At 36.6% G+C, this 16,890-nt stretch overlaps 1 protein-coding gene across 2 annotated transcripts; it reads left to right on the forward strand.

The window, feature by feature from the left end:
* LOC133632462 (gastrula zinc finger protein XlCGF17.1-like) lies at nt 1–16,087 on the forward strand. 2 transcript variants are annotated; one of them, XM_062024883.1, is made up of 3 exons: nt 1–308; nt 9,553–9,924; nt 14,795–16,087. In XM_062024883.1, the coding sequence occupies exons 1-3, from the start codon at nt 194–196 to the stop codon at nt 14,830–14,832; spliced, it is 525 nt and encodes a 174-aa protein (XP_061880867.1). In that variant the 5' UTR covers nt 1–193; the 3' UTR covers nt 14,833–16,087. The 2 variants fall into 2 exon arrangements, with proteins under 2 accessions (XP_061880867.1, XP_061880866.1); XM_062024882.1 differs by lacking the exon at nt 14,795–16,087 and having other exon boundaries at nt 9,553–14,163.
* The last annotated feature ends 803 nt before the right edge of the window (nt 16,088–16,890 follow it).

The following is a 16,890-nucleotide window of genomic DNA, read 5'->3' on the forward strand; positions in this document are numbered from 1 at the left end:
ACCGAGCGAGCAGCGGGAAAGCGAAAAGACCAAGATGGCTGACTGAGCGGCATTGACTTTCCGGAGAAGTTTTAAGCTCTTATAGCAAGGAATACCTCAAACAAAGTGTTTTCTAAAAACACCCACAGCACAGAAGTTGATTTTTGGAGCGATGGAGTGTTCTCTGAAGTGAAGATTGAAGACGTGATAGAAGATGGACGACTACTGCTATGCTAAGATGGCGACGTCCGCTAAAAGAGAACATGAAAGAGAATCAGCGCCACCAACTTCCAGCAAATCACCAACGGAGATAAAGACGAAAGATGAAGGTGAGTGAGTTGACGTTTTTGGAATATGAAAGCTATTTAGCGTTGATTAGAAATTAGCCGGCTTTGTTGTAGAATGTAAACAAAGAACCTGCAGTGGAGTTCACATCAGAGGAGATGAAAGAATGCAAAAGTCAAATGAAGAAAGTGGAAGAGCGAAACAAGCGCTTGTGTAAAGAAAATAATGATTTAAAAGATGTTGGGGAAGAGTAAGAGATGTGCAGTGTGTGAAGAGAAGACATGTCTACATCAACGTGCAGAGGATTGGAGGTCATAAAGAACAATAATAATATGATCAATGTAAGGTTTCTGTTCTGAAAATGCAGAATGTCAGCATCTCTTTGTTTATTTCCAAGAGGAACTCCTTCTAACGTGGATAGCACATGTGTCACAGCTCATTAAGTCATCCTATCACGATAAACAGTACAGGCCAAAAGTTTGGACACACCTTCTCATTTCAATGCTTTTTTATTTTATTTTCATGACTATTTACATTGTAGATTGTCACTGAAGGCATCCAAACTATGACACCTGGGAAGTGAAAACCATTTCAGGTGAATACCTCTTGAAGCTCACCGAGAGAATGCCAAGAGTGTGCAAAGCAGTAATCGGAGCAAAGGGTGGCTATTTTGAAAAAAAATAGAATATACCGTATTTTCCGCACTATAAGGCGCACCGGATTATAAGGCGCACCTTCAATGAATGGCATATTTTAAAACTTTGTTCATATATAAGGCGCACCGCATTATAAGGCGCATAGAATAGACCAGGGGTCACCAACACGGTGCCCGTAAGGACCAGGTGAGTAGCCCGCTGGCCTGTTCTAAAAATAGCTCAAATAGCAGCACTTACCAGTGAGCTGCCTCTATTTTTTAAATTTTGTTTATTTACTAGCAAGCTGGTCTCGCTTTGCTCGACATTTTTAATTCTAAGCGAGACAAAACTCAAATAGAATTTGAAAATCCAAGAAAATATTTTAAAGACTTGGTCTTCACTAACTGACAAATAAACAGATAACAGATTTGGTGTCCAGTTCAAAGTGTGACATTATTTATTAAAAAATTTGAGAGTTGACTTTTGCATTTTACATGAGTTATTATTTGTACAAACATGGGGCAAAGTAATTCATGATTTGTTAAAAAATGTTAGTGGCTAGCTAGTTAAAATGGGATATTGTGATTTCACAAGACTGTCTTAGAAGTGATCATTTGAAAATGTTCAATTTGAAAAATGTGCACTTAGAGAAAATATAAAAATAAAGTGTTGCATATTGATATTTATCGGTTTCTATATATATTTATTGTGAGAAATCATTAATATGATCAGTGTTTCCACAAAGATAAATATCATTAATTATTAATAATAACAGAGTTAAAGGTAAATTGAGCAAATTGGCTATTTCTGGCAACTTATTTAAGTGTGTATCAAACTGGTAGCCCTTCGCATTAATAAGTACCCAAGAAGTAGCTCTTGGTTTCAAAAAGGTTGGTGACCCCTGGAATAGACGCTACAGTAGAGGCTGGGGTTACGTTAGATGGAGCGGCGCTAAAGGGAATGTCAACAAAACAGTCAGATAGGTCAGTCAAACTTTATTAATAGATTACAAACCAGCGTTCTGACAACTCTGTTCACTCCCAAAATGAATAAACAGCTGTTTTATTATTTTCCCCGAGGTAAAGTCAGTGACGTGGTGTTTTGTTTATCTTTTAACAACAGCAAGGTACAAACCCCGTTTCCATGTGAGTTGGGAAATTGTGTTAGTTGTAAATATAAACGGAATACAATGATTTGCAAATCATTTTCAACCCATATTCAGTTGAATATGCTACAAAGACAACATATTTGATGTTCAAACTTTTTGTTGCAAATAATCATTAACTTTAGAATTTGATGCCAGCAACACGTGACAAAGAAGTTGGGAAAGGTGGCAATAAAGACTGATAAAGTTGAGGAATACTCATCAAACACTTATTTGGAACATCCCACAGGTGAACAGGCAAATTGGGAACAGGTGGGTGCCATGATTGGGTATAAAAGTAGATTCCATGAAATGCTCAGTCATTCACAAACAAGGATGGGGCGAGGGTCACCACTTTGTCAACAAATGCCTGAGCATATTGTTGAACAGTTTAAGAAAAACCTTTCTCAACCAGCTATTGCAAGGAATTTAGGGATTTCACCATCTACGCTCCGTAATATCATCAAAGGGTTCAGAGAATCTGGAGAAATCACTGCACGTAAGCAGCTAAGCCCGTGACCTTCCATCCCTCAGGCTGTACTGCATCAACAAGCGACATCAGTGTGTAAAGGATATCACCACATGGGCTCAGGAACACTTCAGAAACCCACTGTCAGTAACTACAGTTGGTCGCTACATCTGTAAGTGCAAGTTAAAACTCTCCTATGCAAGGCGAAAACCGTTTATCAACAACACCCAGAAACGCCGTCGGCTTCGCTGGGCCTGAGCTCATCTAAGGTGGGCTGATACAAAGTGGAAAAGTGTTCTGTGGTCTGACGAGTCCACATTTCAAATTGTTTTTGGAAACTGTGGACGTCGTGTCCTCCGGACCAAAGAGGAAAAGAACCATCCGGATTGTTATAGGCGCAAAGTTGAAAAGCCAGCATGTGTAATGGTATGGGGGTGTATTAGTGCCCAAAACATGGGTAACTTACACATCTGTGAAGGCGCCATTACTGCTGAAAGGTACATACAGGTTTTGGAGCAACATATGTTGCCATCCAAGCAACGTTACCATGGACGCCCCTGCTTATTTCAGCAAGACAATGCCAAGCCACGTGTTACATCAACGTGGCTTCATAGTAAAAAAGTGCAGGTACTAGACTGGCCTGCCTGTAGTCCAGACCTGTCTCCCATTGAAAATGTGTGGCGCATAATGAAGCCTAAAATACCACAACGGAGACCCTTGGACTGTTGAACAACTTAAGCTGTACATCAAGCAAGAATTGGAAAGAATTCCACCTGAGAAGCTTCAAAAATGTGTCTCCTCAGTTCCCAAATGTTAACTGAGTGTTGTTAAAAGGAAAGGCCATGCAACACAGTGGTGAACATGCCCTTTCCCAACTACTTTGGCACGTGTTGCAGCCATGAAATTCTAAGTTAATTATTATTTGCAAAAAAAAAATTAAGTTTATGAGTTTGAACATCAAATATGTTGTCTTTGTAGCATATTCAACTGAATATGGGTTGAAAAGGATTTGCAAATCATTGTATTCCGTTTATATTTACATCTAACACAATTTCCCAACTCATATGGAAACGGGGTTTGTATAACATGTAGTGCAACATTTATATCACATAGTGGAGGGGAACTTTTCCCTGATTCAATAAACACGTAAAAAACAGTGATACTGTTACGGTAAATCAAACGTTACAATATAGTAACACTCGAAATAGTGCAGAGCAATAACAATATATCAATAACTCAACGTTGCTCAAACGTTAATGTCACACAACCCAACACACAAAATAAACATGTAAAGATCCCTTTATGAAGTTATTCCTCATCCACGAATCCCTCGAATTCTTCTTCAGTGTCCGAATTAAACAGTTGGGCGAATACGGCATCCGTCTCGTCGAAGTCGTCATTAATGGAGTCAGTGTCGCTGCTGCTCTATTCCCGTGTTCTACTGCGTGACTGATCGTCTTAAGTTTAAACTCTGCGTCGTAAGCGTGTCTCTTAATAGGAGCCATCTTGGGGTCTTTACATAAACAAACAAATGGAAATGAAACGGCATGCCTCGCGCAGTCATATATCCCAGCATGCACCGCGCACTTCTTCTTCTACGGGGGCGGCTGCTTACAGTAGAAGAAGAACAACTTCTTCTTCTACGAGGGAAAATGAAGTCGTCGGCTGTTTACCGCAGTTGCGATTGATTGATTGATTGAAACTTTTACCTGTTGGAGGCTCAATATTGGTCCACATATAAAGCGCACTGGATTATAAGGCGCACTGTCAGCTTTTGACAAAATTGGAGGTTTTTAGGTGCGCCTTATAGTACGGTAAAACGTGTTTTCAGTTATTTCACCTTGTTTTGTTAAGTACATAACTCCACATGTGTTCATTCATAGTTTTGATGCCTTCAGTGACAATCTACAATGTAAATAGTCATGAAAATAAAGAAAACACATTGAATAAGAAGGTGTGTCCAAACTTTTGGCCTGTACTGTGTGTGTTTTATATGGGTCGATATCGATCATTATTCATGTTTTGCTGTAAAAATGATCGAAAAAAGGAACCAGGAGAAACATGTATTAAATGTAAAACGAGTTATTTGAAATGTAACCTTAATCTGATTATAATCCCCTCAGATGTCAAGGCAGAAAGGAAAGGAAATATCAACACAAGCATGAAAACACAAAATTCTGAAATTGCATTGAACACTTAACAATATCCTCTTAAAGTAAAGGTGCAAAAATAAGGAATACTTAGGCGGTGCTTAACAAAGTGTTGCAAAAAAATGGGAAAATGTGAACATGGAAAAAAGATGAGTACAACTATGTTCTGCAGGTTTAGTGTCAGGAAGTTACAGCTGAACTTTGGGTAGTGTGGTATTACCGGTCTTGGTGGGTGTTTTGGACCTTTTGCTACTCTCTAAAGAAATGTCCAGAATAGATTATGATAAGTATTTATTTAAGATGTTTAAAAAAACATCAGTTTACAGAGAGGCAAGTCTGCACTGCTGACCGACAGAAAAGCGACAGAGACCCAGACAAAGAAAACTCCCAACTCTTATCTTTGCCCCGGAATGCATGGGGGAAGGGTTGGAGACAAGCGGGCACTGTTCTTCAGAAACGAGGAATGTAGGAAAGGTAAACACATCTGGGCTTCGACGTAATGCAGATCCAAACGGAATGTGTCTGGCAGAGAAAGACAAAGCACGCATAAGAACCACTGTTTAACCACTTTTTAAAAATGTTGACTATCATTCACAATCCTTATGTGAGACAAGCACACATTTTTCTTTTCTAACTAGTAAATAAACACTAGCAAAAGTCAGCTAACAAAATAGGTCATGTGATTCTGCCTATAAAGCACTCTAATAACACCCAGAAACCCCCATCAATTAAACACACTGTAGATATATATGTATTATAGTAACAGGCACATTAATAATAACATGTCATATTTACGTATTTTGTTCATTTTAAGCATGCGGCAGCACATTAACTCCACAGACGCATCATAACGTTCGCCATTTCTTTCAACAAAAACAACTTCTACTCATAGCAAACTTCCTGAGAGACAACAACAACGACTTGTTTGGGACAAATTAGGAACCAGAACCCTATATTTGTGACCCTGAATATGCGAATGATTAGGTACAAGTTTTAGAAGCTCTGTGCTAAACAGCTGCAGCAAGTAGCAGTATTGATATGAGCTAAACATGAAATATAAACTATGAACCTAAAAAAATAATCACTTACTGTATAATGTCTGCTCTCACTGGGATGCAGACTGATGAGATGGGATGTTTGTATCCTCCCGTATAGATGAAGAATTCATCATTTTTCTCACACGGAATAAAAAAAGGTGTTTTTCTCGCCACATTGGGGTATTAGTTGGATGTCAAAAGTTGACCAACTTTTCGGTTTGTGGCAACATCTTTTTACTGTACAAGTGGGAGGCATGATTTATAATCTAGAATTAACTTTCACCAAGTCAGAGAAGATGCAGCTTGTGATGTGTCGTAAACGTTGTCGCAACTTATTTATAAAGTCTTTAGTTTGTTTACCCGTCCTTTATTTATCAGTGTTCAAATAACATCAATACTAGCCATAATGTTTTGTGTATTCGATGTGCGAGGTATCACTCCTCTTTATTTTTGTTGGCCAAACTGTTGAACTACAAGGAGGCGTTGGAGAAGAACAAAGCTTGTTTATTAGACTTCATCTTTATTAGCTAAACTGCTTTGTGTTTTATTTTGATATCAAAAAGTAAACACCAGGTTTTTTTTCATGTCACAAAGTTATTACTTCAAAAACCATTCATGTGACATAGCATTTTATTAATGTTTTATTGTGTATAGTTCATTCCTATATGACATATTTCTGCTCCATCTCTTAACGGATCTGTCCTGATACAGCATCTGCATGTACATATAAATGTACATTACTTAAAAATAAAAAAAATATAATATAAAAAAAACTCCCTCTATCAAAATATAAAAATAGAGATAAAGGCATCATGTAATGACAAAAAGCTGACAAGTTGAAGTGAATTGAAGTGAATTACATTTATATAGCGCTTTTTCTCAAGTGACTCAAAGCGCTTTACATAGTGAAACCCAATATCTAAGTTACATTCAAACCAGTGTGGGTGGCACTGGGAGCAGGTGGGTAAAGTGTCTTGCCCAAGGACACAACGGCAGTGACTAGGATGGCGGAAGCGGGGATCGAACCTGCAACCCTCAAGTTGCTGGCACGGCCGCTCTACCAACCGAGCTATACCGCCCCAAAAGTTGATATTATTAAAGAATTTAAAAAAACTAATATTTGTCTTTAGATATATGGATAATGTTTATCTATAGTCTTTTTTTTATTAGAGATTACAAATGACATGATGGTATTATGTTCACACCCCAACACTGCTTTACCTAACAATCAGTAATCATGATTTCAATATTGATAAAAAAATAATCGTATTACTTTGGCCATAATTGTCAGCCCTAGATCTCATACATGAACACTATTTTTATCTATATGGAAAAAAAGGGCAGTTACATCTCATGGCCATCAGGTGCCATCTTTCAACATTCTTTTTATTTATTTATACATATATATATATATATATATATATATATATATATATATATATATATATATATATATATATATATATATATATATATATATATATATATATAGTACTTTATTGATTCCTTCAGGAGAGTTCCCTCAGGAAAATTATATATATATATATATACATATATATATATTTATATATATATATATATATATATATATATATATATATATATATATCATTATTTTCTTTCGAGGCATACATACATATATGTGTGTATGTATATATATATATATATATATATATATATATATATATATATATATATATATATATATATATATATATATATATATATATATATGTATATATACACACATATATGTATGTATGCCTCGAAAGAAAATAATGTTTGCCGTGGTGCACTTCTAACTCTTATGAGCCCTCCTTTAAGGCAACACTTGCCTTGACCTTAAGAAGTTACAATTCAAGGCCTGTGCATGTACGAGACAGTCTGCCCCACAACAACAGGAAAGAGAAGAAGAAGAAGAAGAATCAGCTTCTTGACTACTATGTCAGACTACAATGGCGGACTCGTGCAAAGCTCTTTTGGTGAATTACAGGCAAGGCACACCCTGGATGCTGGACAAGTCACCACGTCATAAACAGTCACCCAGAAAAGATATTTGAAGCTGGTGTATCCAAGCATCAGTTGGTTAGGTACCGTAAATTCTGCACTATAAACCCCTACTTTTTTCTTACACTTTGGACCCCGCAGCTTTTAAAACGATTCTTCCTTGCCGCTTTAAAAAGCGGCGGTGGTGAGGCCCCTTCTGAAAAGGAGCGGTGTTGTGAATCGGTGGAAGGAATACTTTGAAGACCTCCTCAATCCCAACTACATGTCTTCCCATGAGGAAGAAGTGCCTGGGGAATCTGGTGGCCCCTCTAATTTCTGGGGCTGAGGTTTGCCGAGGTAGTTAAAAAAAACCTCCTCTGTGGCAAGGCCCCGGTGGTGGATGAGACTCGTCCAGAGTTCCTTAAGGCCCTGGATGTTGTAGGGCTGTCTTGGTTGACAAGACTCTGCAATATTGCGTGGACATCAGGGGCGGTGCCTCTGGATTGGCGGACCGGGCTGGTGTTTCCTCTATTTAAAAAGGGGTAGCGGAGGGTGTGTTCTAACACTCCTCAGTCTTACCGGTAAGGTCTACTCAGTTGTACTGGAGAGAAGGCTATGCCGGATAGTCAAACCTTGGATTCAGGAGGAGCAGTGTGGTTTTTGTCCTGGATGTGGAACTGTGGACTAGCTCTATTCTCTCCGCAGGATCCTCGAGCGTGCATGGGAGTTTGCCCAACCAGTTTACATGTGTTTTGTGGACTTGGAACAGGCATTCAACCGTGTCCCTGAGGAGGTTTTGTGGGGAGTACTCAGAGAGTATGGGGTATTGGACTGCCTGATTGTGGCGGTCCGCTCCCTGTATGATCGGTGTCAGAGCTTGGTTCGGACCCGTTTTCCAGTGAGATCTTCAGCTCTCACTGGATCGGTGTGAAGCGACTGGGTTGAGAATCAGCACCTCCAAGTCCAAGTCCATGGTTCTCGCCCGGAAAAGGGTGCAGTGCCATCTCCGGGTTGGAGAGGCGATCTTGCCCCAAGTGGAGGACAACTGAAGAAAAGAGTGGATGGCGAGATCGACCGGCGGATCGGTGCGGCATCTGCAGTGATGCAGACCCTGTATCGGTCCGTCGCGGTAAAGAAGAAACTGAGTCAGAAGGCAAAGCTCTCGATTTTAATCTACGGTCTTACCCTCACCTATGGTTATGAGCTTTGGGTTATGACTGAAAGGACAAGATCACGGGTACAAGCGAATCATCTTAAGAACATAGCTAGAGTTCGCCTGTTGTTCTCTCAGGCCAACACATGCATGCTTTTACTTCCTGTCGTTAGGACTTTTGTAATGCCTTGCTCTCCGGTCTTCCCACAAAAAATATCAGAACTCGACAGTTATTTTTTTTAAACTCCGCTGCATGCGTGCTGACGAGGACCAGAGGGCGGGAGCACATTACACCAGTTTTAAAGTTGCTGCTTTGGCTCCCCGTCCACTTGGGGGTCGATTTTAAAGTTCTATTATTAGTTTTTAAATGTCTTAATGGTCTTGCGCCTTCTTGTCTATCTGACCTGCTTTTACGGTATCAACCCTTGCGGATGCTGAGATCCTCCGGCACCTTTACCACATTCCGAAACAAAGACTCACGGTGAGGTGGCATTTAGCCACTATGGCCCCCGCCTGTTATTGTCAAAAGTGCTGAGTGTGCGCGTGTGTGTTTGCTTCTCTTATTTTTTTTGTGTTTTTTTTAAAGCACTATGTGTTTGCCACTTGCCTGTATATGAATAAAGTTAGATTTTATTTGATTTAACAAAATCAAGGAGAAACATCTCATGGATGATGTCTGACCTAAAGTATGTTACTGTTGTTTGTGTCCTGCAGACATCCAGAAGCTGATTGGTTATCCAGAAGATCTTCCCCCTCATTTGGCAGAAGGGCGCTCCACTTTGAAGCAGGAGACTCCACAGCCACCCAACATTAAAAAGGAAGAGGAGGAACTCTGGATCACTCAGGAGGGAGAGTGTCTTCTAGGACCACAGGAGGCTGATCTAACCATGTTGCCACTGACTGTTGTCTCTGTGAAGATTGAAGATGATGAAGAGAAACCACAAGTAGACAATCTCTTAGCTCCACTATCAGGTAGTGAAGCTGAAGGCGAGGTTGAAGTACCTTTGAGCAGCGATACAGACTGTGAAGGTGATATGAGGACTCACACTGACACCAAACACTTTGAATTCTCTAAAAAGAAGAGAGGTAAACATTGTTTCAGCTGCTCAGTTTGTAATAAATGTTTTACTAGAAAGAGAGATTTGACTCAACACATAAGAACACACACAGGAGAAAAACCATTTAGTTGTTCAGTTTGTAGTAAAAGCTTTTCTCAAAAAAGCAATTTGACTCCACACATGAGAACACACACAGGTGAAAAAACATTTAGTTGTTCAGTTTGTGGTCAATGCTTTACTCTAAAATGCAATTTGACTCATCACATGAGAACACACACAGGAGAAAAAACATGTGTTTGTTCGGTTTGTGGTCAAAGCTTTTCTCAAAAAAGCAATTTGACTCAACACATGAGAACACACGACGGCCAAAAACCATTTAATTGTTCAGTTTGTGGTAAAAGCTTTTCTCAAAAGAGTAGCTTGACTCTACACGTGGGCACACACTCAGGGAAAAAAACATTTAATTGCTCAGTTTGTGGTAAACGCTTCTCTCAAAAGGGCAGTTTGACTCGACACAAGACAACACACACAGGAGACAAACCATTTAATTGTTCAGTTTGTGGTAAAGGTTTTTCTCAAAAGAGCGGTCTGACCAAGCACATGAGGAGACTCAATGAAGAAAAACCATTTAGTTGTTCAGTTTGTGGTAAACAATTTCATCTTAATGCAGATGCATTAAGACACATAAGAACACACACAGGGGAATAACAGATCACCAATCTAGTTTTTAATATGTTGGTCGTAAGTGGCAACATCCACCCAAACCCAAGACCTCCTCAAAATAAATTCATAAATATTTGATGTACTTGTACAAAGTAGGATTATCCGGAGCATAATATTATCTCCTCTTGACTTCTGAAACTTCCCTGAATAATGAAAAGATAATACTTGGAGTGCTTGGTTACTCATTCTTCAGACCAGACAGACCTTATGACTCTAGTTGGGAAGGAATAGTAGTCTTCCTCAGTTATGCTTTTACCGCTTCCAGATTTCCTGACTTTGAACACCAACAACATGAATTGATCTGCCTGAAATTACACCATTCCAGGTCACCTGGTGTTCATGTGTTGGTCTACAGACCAACGTCAGATCATGACTCGGACTACAAAGAATCTCCCATAATTGCAGCCCAATAGCAGCCAGGTTCTCTCAATCATGAAATTCTGGCCCAAAAATGTTGTTAAAATGGTGTTCTCTTGACACTTCAAAGACTAATAGTACTAAGACTTTAGTATGTATGTAATGTAGTAGCAGACACAGTCTTGATCATGTGAATTATTTATAATATTTTTGTCATTGCAAGTATTGGTAGACTTTGTGAGAGCCCTGGAGCGTTATCATACTAACAACATAAAACAGTGACTGACAATGTCCACTCTCGCTGAGATGCCGACTGATGAGATGGTTGTATCTTTCAGCATTTGAGCGCTCCTTCCCTTGGAAAATTCTGAATAATCCTCACTCCTTTTTATATCTTTTACATTTGTTTTACTGGGCTCTATATGTTCAAAAGATGACTCCCCATTACCTGCTTTGTTAGCCTCTTTGAGTTTTTTCCACTATTTAGACCACACGGAAAAGGGAAAAGATGTGTGTTCTTGTCTTGTGTATGGATTGTGGATGATAGGCAACATTTAAAAAAATGCAGTTCTCCTTAAAACACACTGAAGAAAAAATAGTCTTTCCTAAATTGCTGTGTTAAAACAGCATAACTGAGAGGCTGTCAACCTTCCAGATCAATATTTTTGCAGAGCAGACATGCTTGCATTTTAAAGGTTAAGTGGCCGATATACAGTACAAGCCAAAGACCATCAAACATATATCTGAATGTGATAGGATTAAGATTAAGATTAAGATTTGTTTATTTCAAAGGGGACAATGCAATTTCATAAAACACATGACTATACATGCTTCAAAAAGCCAGAATTAGCCAGAAGGTTAGCGTTAACGTTATTATGCAGACTGTCTATTTTTAGCGGCACATTTAGTGTTGCCAATCAAATGTCTAAATTATATATGTTCTAAAAATAACATTCTAAAAAGGCTGTAAATTGACTTTTATTTATCCCGGAGTAGATCTACACACCTTTTAAAGGGAAACTGCACTTTTAAAAATGTTGCCTATTGTTCACAATCCCCATGTAAGACAAGAACACATATGCTTTTCTTTGTTTATGCATTCTAACTTGTAAATAAACATTAGTAAAAGTCAGCTAAAACTGGAGTCAGTGGGAGCTCTTCTATTTCGCCCACTAAGCCCTCAATAAACCGCCAACAAGACTCCGTTTACATCTTGCGACCTGAATATTTACCAAGTATTAGCGTTAATGTTATTATGCAGACTGTCTATTTTTAGCGGCACATTTAGTGTTGCCAATCAAATGTCTAAATTATATTTGTTCTAAAAATAACATTATAAAAATTTGAATTTTGTGTAGAGTAAGATGGAGTGTTTTTGATCAAATTAAAGTAAAACGTGTTATGAAGTATCTCTGTCATTTTGTATTCGTTGTTTTTTTTGTTTTTTTTAAAGTAGGGTGAAAAAAAAATTGGGAAAATTTGGAAATCGAATTTTTTGTGAAAACAGATTTTAATTTTAGGCCATATAACCCAGGCCTAGGGACAAGTTATTGTGTGTTACGGGGGTAGCACTATGTAGAACATGTCAATTGACCTTTTGCACAACGTTAAAGTTGTCCGACAATATTTACAGAAAACAATGCTGAAATATTACACTTTGGACGGAAGACATGAATGTCCTCTTTCTGACTGGAAAGTGTGACCGCTATCATTAAGTTGTTCCAGCATGAACCTTTAATGGACCTGCTCCTCCTTCCCTCTGGTTTATTCATGAACACTCGCCTTCATGGGCAAGAGATGGAAAAGCAGATACAAAGGATGGAAGCCAGTGATAAGGAGCACAGATTAAAGACTGACAGAACTTAAATTCATTCTAAAAGGGTACACTGTAAAAAATAAAAAGTTATTTTGATGCAACTTGAAAAAATTGTTGCAATATTTTCCAATCAATTTGTACATGTTTTGATAACTATGTTCTTTAATTTGTAAAAACTTTGTATACTTAAGTTGGTGATAGGTTGGAGAGGCAACAAAATTAGGTTTATCAGACATGACAAAAGGCAGCTGATTAATTACACCAGACCTAATTAAATGTATTTTATAATAGCAATTATTTGAATTCCCTGAGCTATGTGCCATGTGTCAACACTTCCATGTTTAGACACTATGTACTTACGTTGCTTATTAAAGATAGTATACAAAATGTGGATTGTTAAATTCATGCTGTGATTGTCAAATATTTTGGCAATGTAACCTGTTACAGTTATACCCAAATAAAAGCTTTTGATAGGCTGTACATTTCGTGTTATACTTATAAATGGGAGGCATATTTGACTGATGAACATAATCACATAATTTTTTCGGAAAGTACAAATGACCACAAATGTAGATAGACTATTAACCGCAATATTTCAGTGTAAAAAACAACAAATTTTTTACATTTTCATAATGTGTTTGGTCTGTTTTTAAACAAAGAAAACAATCTGAACTTATAATAATATTAATAATACATTTTACTTATAAGGTGCCTTTCTGGGCTCTCAAGGACACCGTTTAAAATCAAATGGATAAAAACAATAACAACAAAGATCGATAAGATTTACAATGAATAGGCAGTCATGAATAGGTGTGTTTTGAGTCTTGATTTGAAGAGGGATAATGAGTGTGTTACGAAGGTCTGGTGGTAATGACTTCCAAAGATGTGGGGCAGAGGGGCTGAAAGCTTGGGCACCCACTGTGGACAGTTTATATAAGACAGGGGTGTCCAAAGTGCGGCCCGGGGGCCATTTGCGGCCCACAGGTAATTTTTTAACAGCCCCACGACACATTCTAAAATACGATTAAAAAAAACTAAGCAAAACATAAAAAGTGGTATAAAAGAGCAAACAGGTGAAATGTAACAAGAAAATGTTACATTGTAGACTCTAATAACACAAAGCTGCCATGCAGGCTGTTTCTTTCTTTAAAAAATAATAATGAATCAAAATCAATGTCATTATGAATTATTGGCCTATTCAAGGCTCCAATTACGTCACATTACATATTCCACTTTGAGATATTTTTGGGGAAAATGTTGCATATTTTGTGTTTGCCATATAAAAAAACTAAGCTGTTTTATTTAGGTTTTTTTTTAAAGAAGGGCCTAAAACGAACAAACAAAAACATAAACAACAATAAAACTTATAATTGACGGATAGATCTGAAGGTGATCTCAAGATTATTGTGTTAAAAGTAAAAAAAAAAAAATATATATATATATATATATATATATATATATATATATATATATATATATATATATATATATATATATATATATATATATATATATATATATATATATTTTTTTTTTAACACTTTAATGAGTGGGACTTTTTTTTTTAAGTGTCATTGCTCAAAAACTAATAATGAATTAAAATCAATGTTGTTATGAGTTATTGACCTTTTTAAGGCTCCAATATTATATAATCTCAAATATACACTTAAAACCTTTATTGGGTGAAAATATTGTATAGTTTGTGTTTTTTCCACAAAAAACAGGATTTTCTTTGACAAAAAGGGCATACAACTTAAATCTTTAACAACTTTATATTACCTAATGTTGATCTAGAGATTTAAACCTTGAATAATAATAAAATATGAATAATAATAATAATAAATAATGACACATTTTTTATATTTTTTTGACCAAAACCATTTGGGGTCCATGGAATCAAGCCTGAGTGGAGGCCTAAATGTATATATTTTTTATACATATATTGTATTGGTTTTTGAAATAAAAAATATCATAATGGCCCCCGCTTGCTTTGATTTTTCAGTATGCGGCCCTCAGTGGAAAAAGTTTGGACACCACTGATATAAGAGGACAGTGAGATGGATGGATGAAGAGGATCTTAGGGAACGTGAGGGCGTGGCGACATGGAGCAGGTCAGAGAGATATGACGGAGAAAGGTTATGTATAGCTTTGAAAGTGAGGAGAATTGTTTTAAATTGGATACTGTGTTTGATGGGTAGCCAGTGGAGTTCTTGCAGAACAGGGGTGATGTGCTGGATTGAAGGGGTTCTGGTGATTATCCGGGCTGCAGAGTTCGGGAGAAGCTGAAGTTTGTGAAGTGACTTGTGAGGGAGACCAAACAGGAGTGAGTTGCAGTAGTCCAGGCGAGACGTGACAAGGCTATGGACCAGTATGGCAGCAGTATGTTTTTCTTTGTTGTCTTTATTTTTAAATTATCATGCCATGATTTTTCCAGTCTGGCCCACTTGGCAATAGATTTTCCTCCATGCGGCTCCTGAGCTAAAATGAGTTTGACACCCCTCCTAGAGGGAGATTGAGCCTGGTAAAGATCTACACTCATACTTGCCAACCCTCCCGAATTTTCCGAGAGACTCCCGAAATTCAGCGCCTCTGCCGAAAACCTCCCGGGACAAATATTCTCCCGAAAATCTACAGATTTTCAGCCGGAGCTGGAGGCCACGCCCCCTCCAGCTCCATGCGAACCTGAGTGAAGACAGCCTTTTTTCACGTCCGCTTTCCCGCGATATAAACAGCGTGCCTGCCCAATCACGTTATTCCATACGAGGCGTCCAGCATACCCGCCAATGAGCATGGTGCAGATGGAGAAGATCTTCTCGGCGTCCGTGTTGGCGCACACGTTGCCAAAGCCGTCGCTGGTCAGGCTGCTGAGGGTGAAGTAGAGGGCGGCGATGTACGAGCTGCGCACCGACGGGCCGCGGACCGTGTTGTTGACGTAGGGCATCTCCAGGCGTTTGCCCAGCTCATGGAGCCATCCTCGGGGAAGAGACGGGAGGACAACAGGGTGACAAGAACTAAATCATCCAGACTAGAGATAAATTATATTATTATGTTTATCTTACCTAAAAATAAATATATATATATATATATTTTTTTTTTTAACTAAATACATTTTTACTATATTTTGCTAAGAACATCAAAATTAATTGTATTTTTATTTGTATTTTTTCTGACTCCTTATTACATCCAGCCATAGAATTATTCATTAAAATAAACATATTTGAAATAATTAATTCTAAATGATCATAATGATTCATTTAAAATGACCATATTTAATTTTTAAAATAATTGCTTGTTTATCAACAACTTTAGTATTTTATTCATTACATTTTGAAGCTCTCAGAAGCCAAGTTATGTTATATTCCTTAAGATTTATTTATGCAAGTTTGAAGTATAAATTATCCAAACACAGTTTTGTTTGCATATTTTCAGGATATATATATATATATATATATATATATATATATATATATATATATATATATATATATATATATATATATATATATATATATATATATATATATATATATGCATATATATATATGCATATATATATATATATATGTATATGTATATATATATATATATATATATATATATATATATGTATATATATATGTATATATATATATATACATATATATGTGTATATATATATATATGTATATATATATGTATATATGTATATATATACATATATATGTGTATATATATATATATGCATATATATATATATATATATGCATATATATATATATATATATATATATGCATATATATATGTATATATATATGTATATATATATATATATATATATATATATATATATATATATATATATATATATATATATGCATGTGTATATATATATATATATATATATATATATATATATATATATATATATATATATATATATATATATATATGCATATATATATATATATATATATATATATATATGCATATATATATATATATATATATATATATATATATATATATATATATATATATATATATATATATATATATATATATATATATATATATATATATGAAATACTTGACTTGGTGAATTCTAGCTGTAAATATAC

This window comes from Entelurus aequoreus, linkage group LG17 (genome assembly GCF_033978785.1).
Source record: "Entelurus aequoreus isolate RoL-2023_Sb linkage group LG17, RoL_Eaeq_v1.1, whole genome shotgun sequence".
NCBI classification, from domain to species: domain Eukaryota; kingdom Metazoa; phylum Chordata; class Actinopteri; order Syngnathiformes; family Syngnathidae; genus Entelurus; species Entelurus aequoreus.

Bases quoted from the DNA above. Each gene is read 5' to 3' on its own strand.
- LOC133632462 (XM_062024882.1), top strand. From the start codon at position 194: ATGGACGACTACTGCTATGCTAAGATGGCGACGTCCGCTAAAAGAGAA. The intron at 309-9,552 runs GTGAGTGAGTTG...TGTGTCCTGCAG, and splicing joins GATAAAGACGAAAGATGAAG to ACATCCAGAAGCTGATTGGT.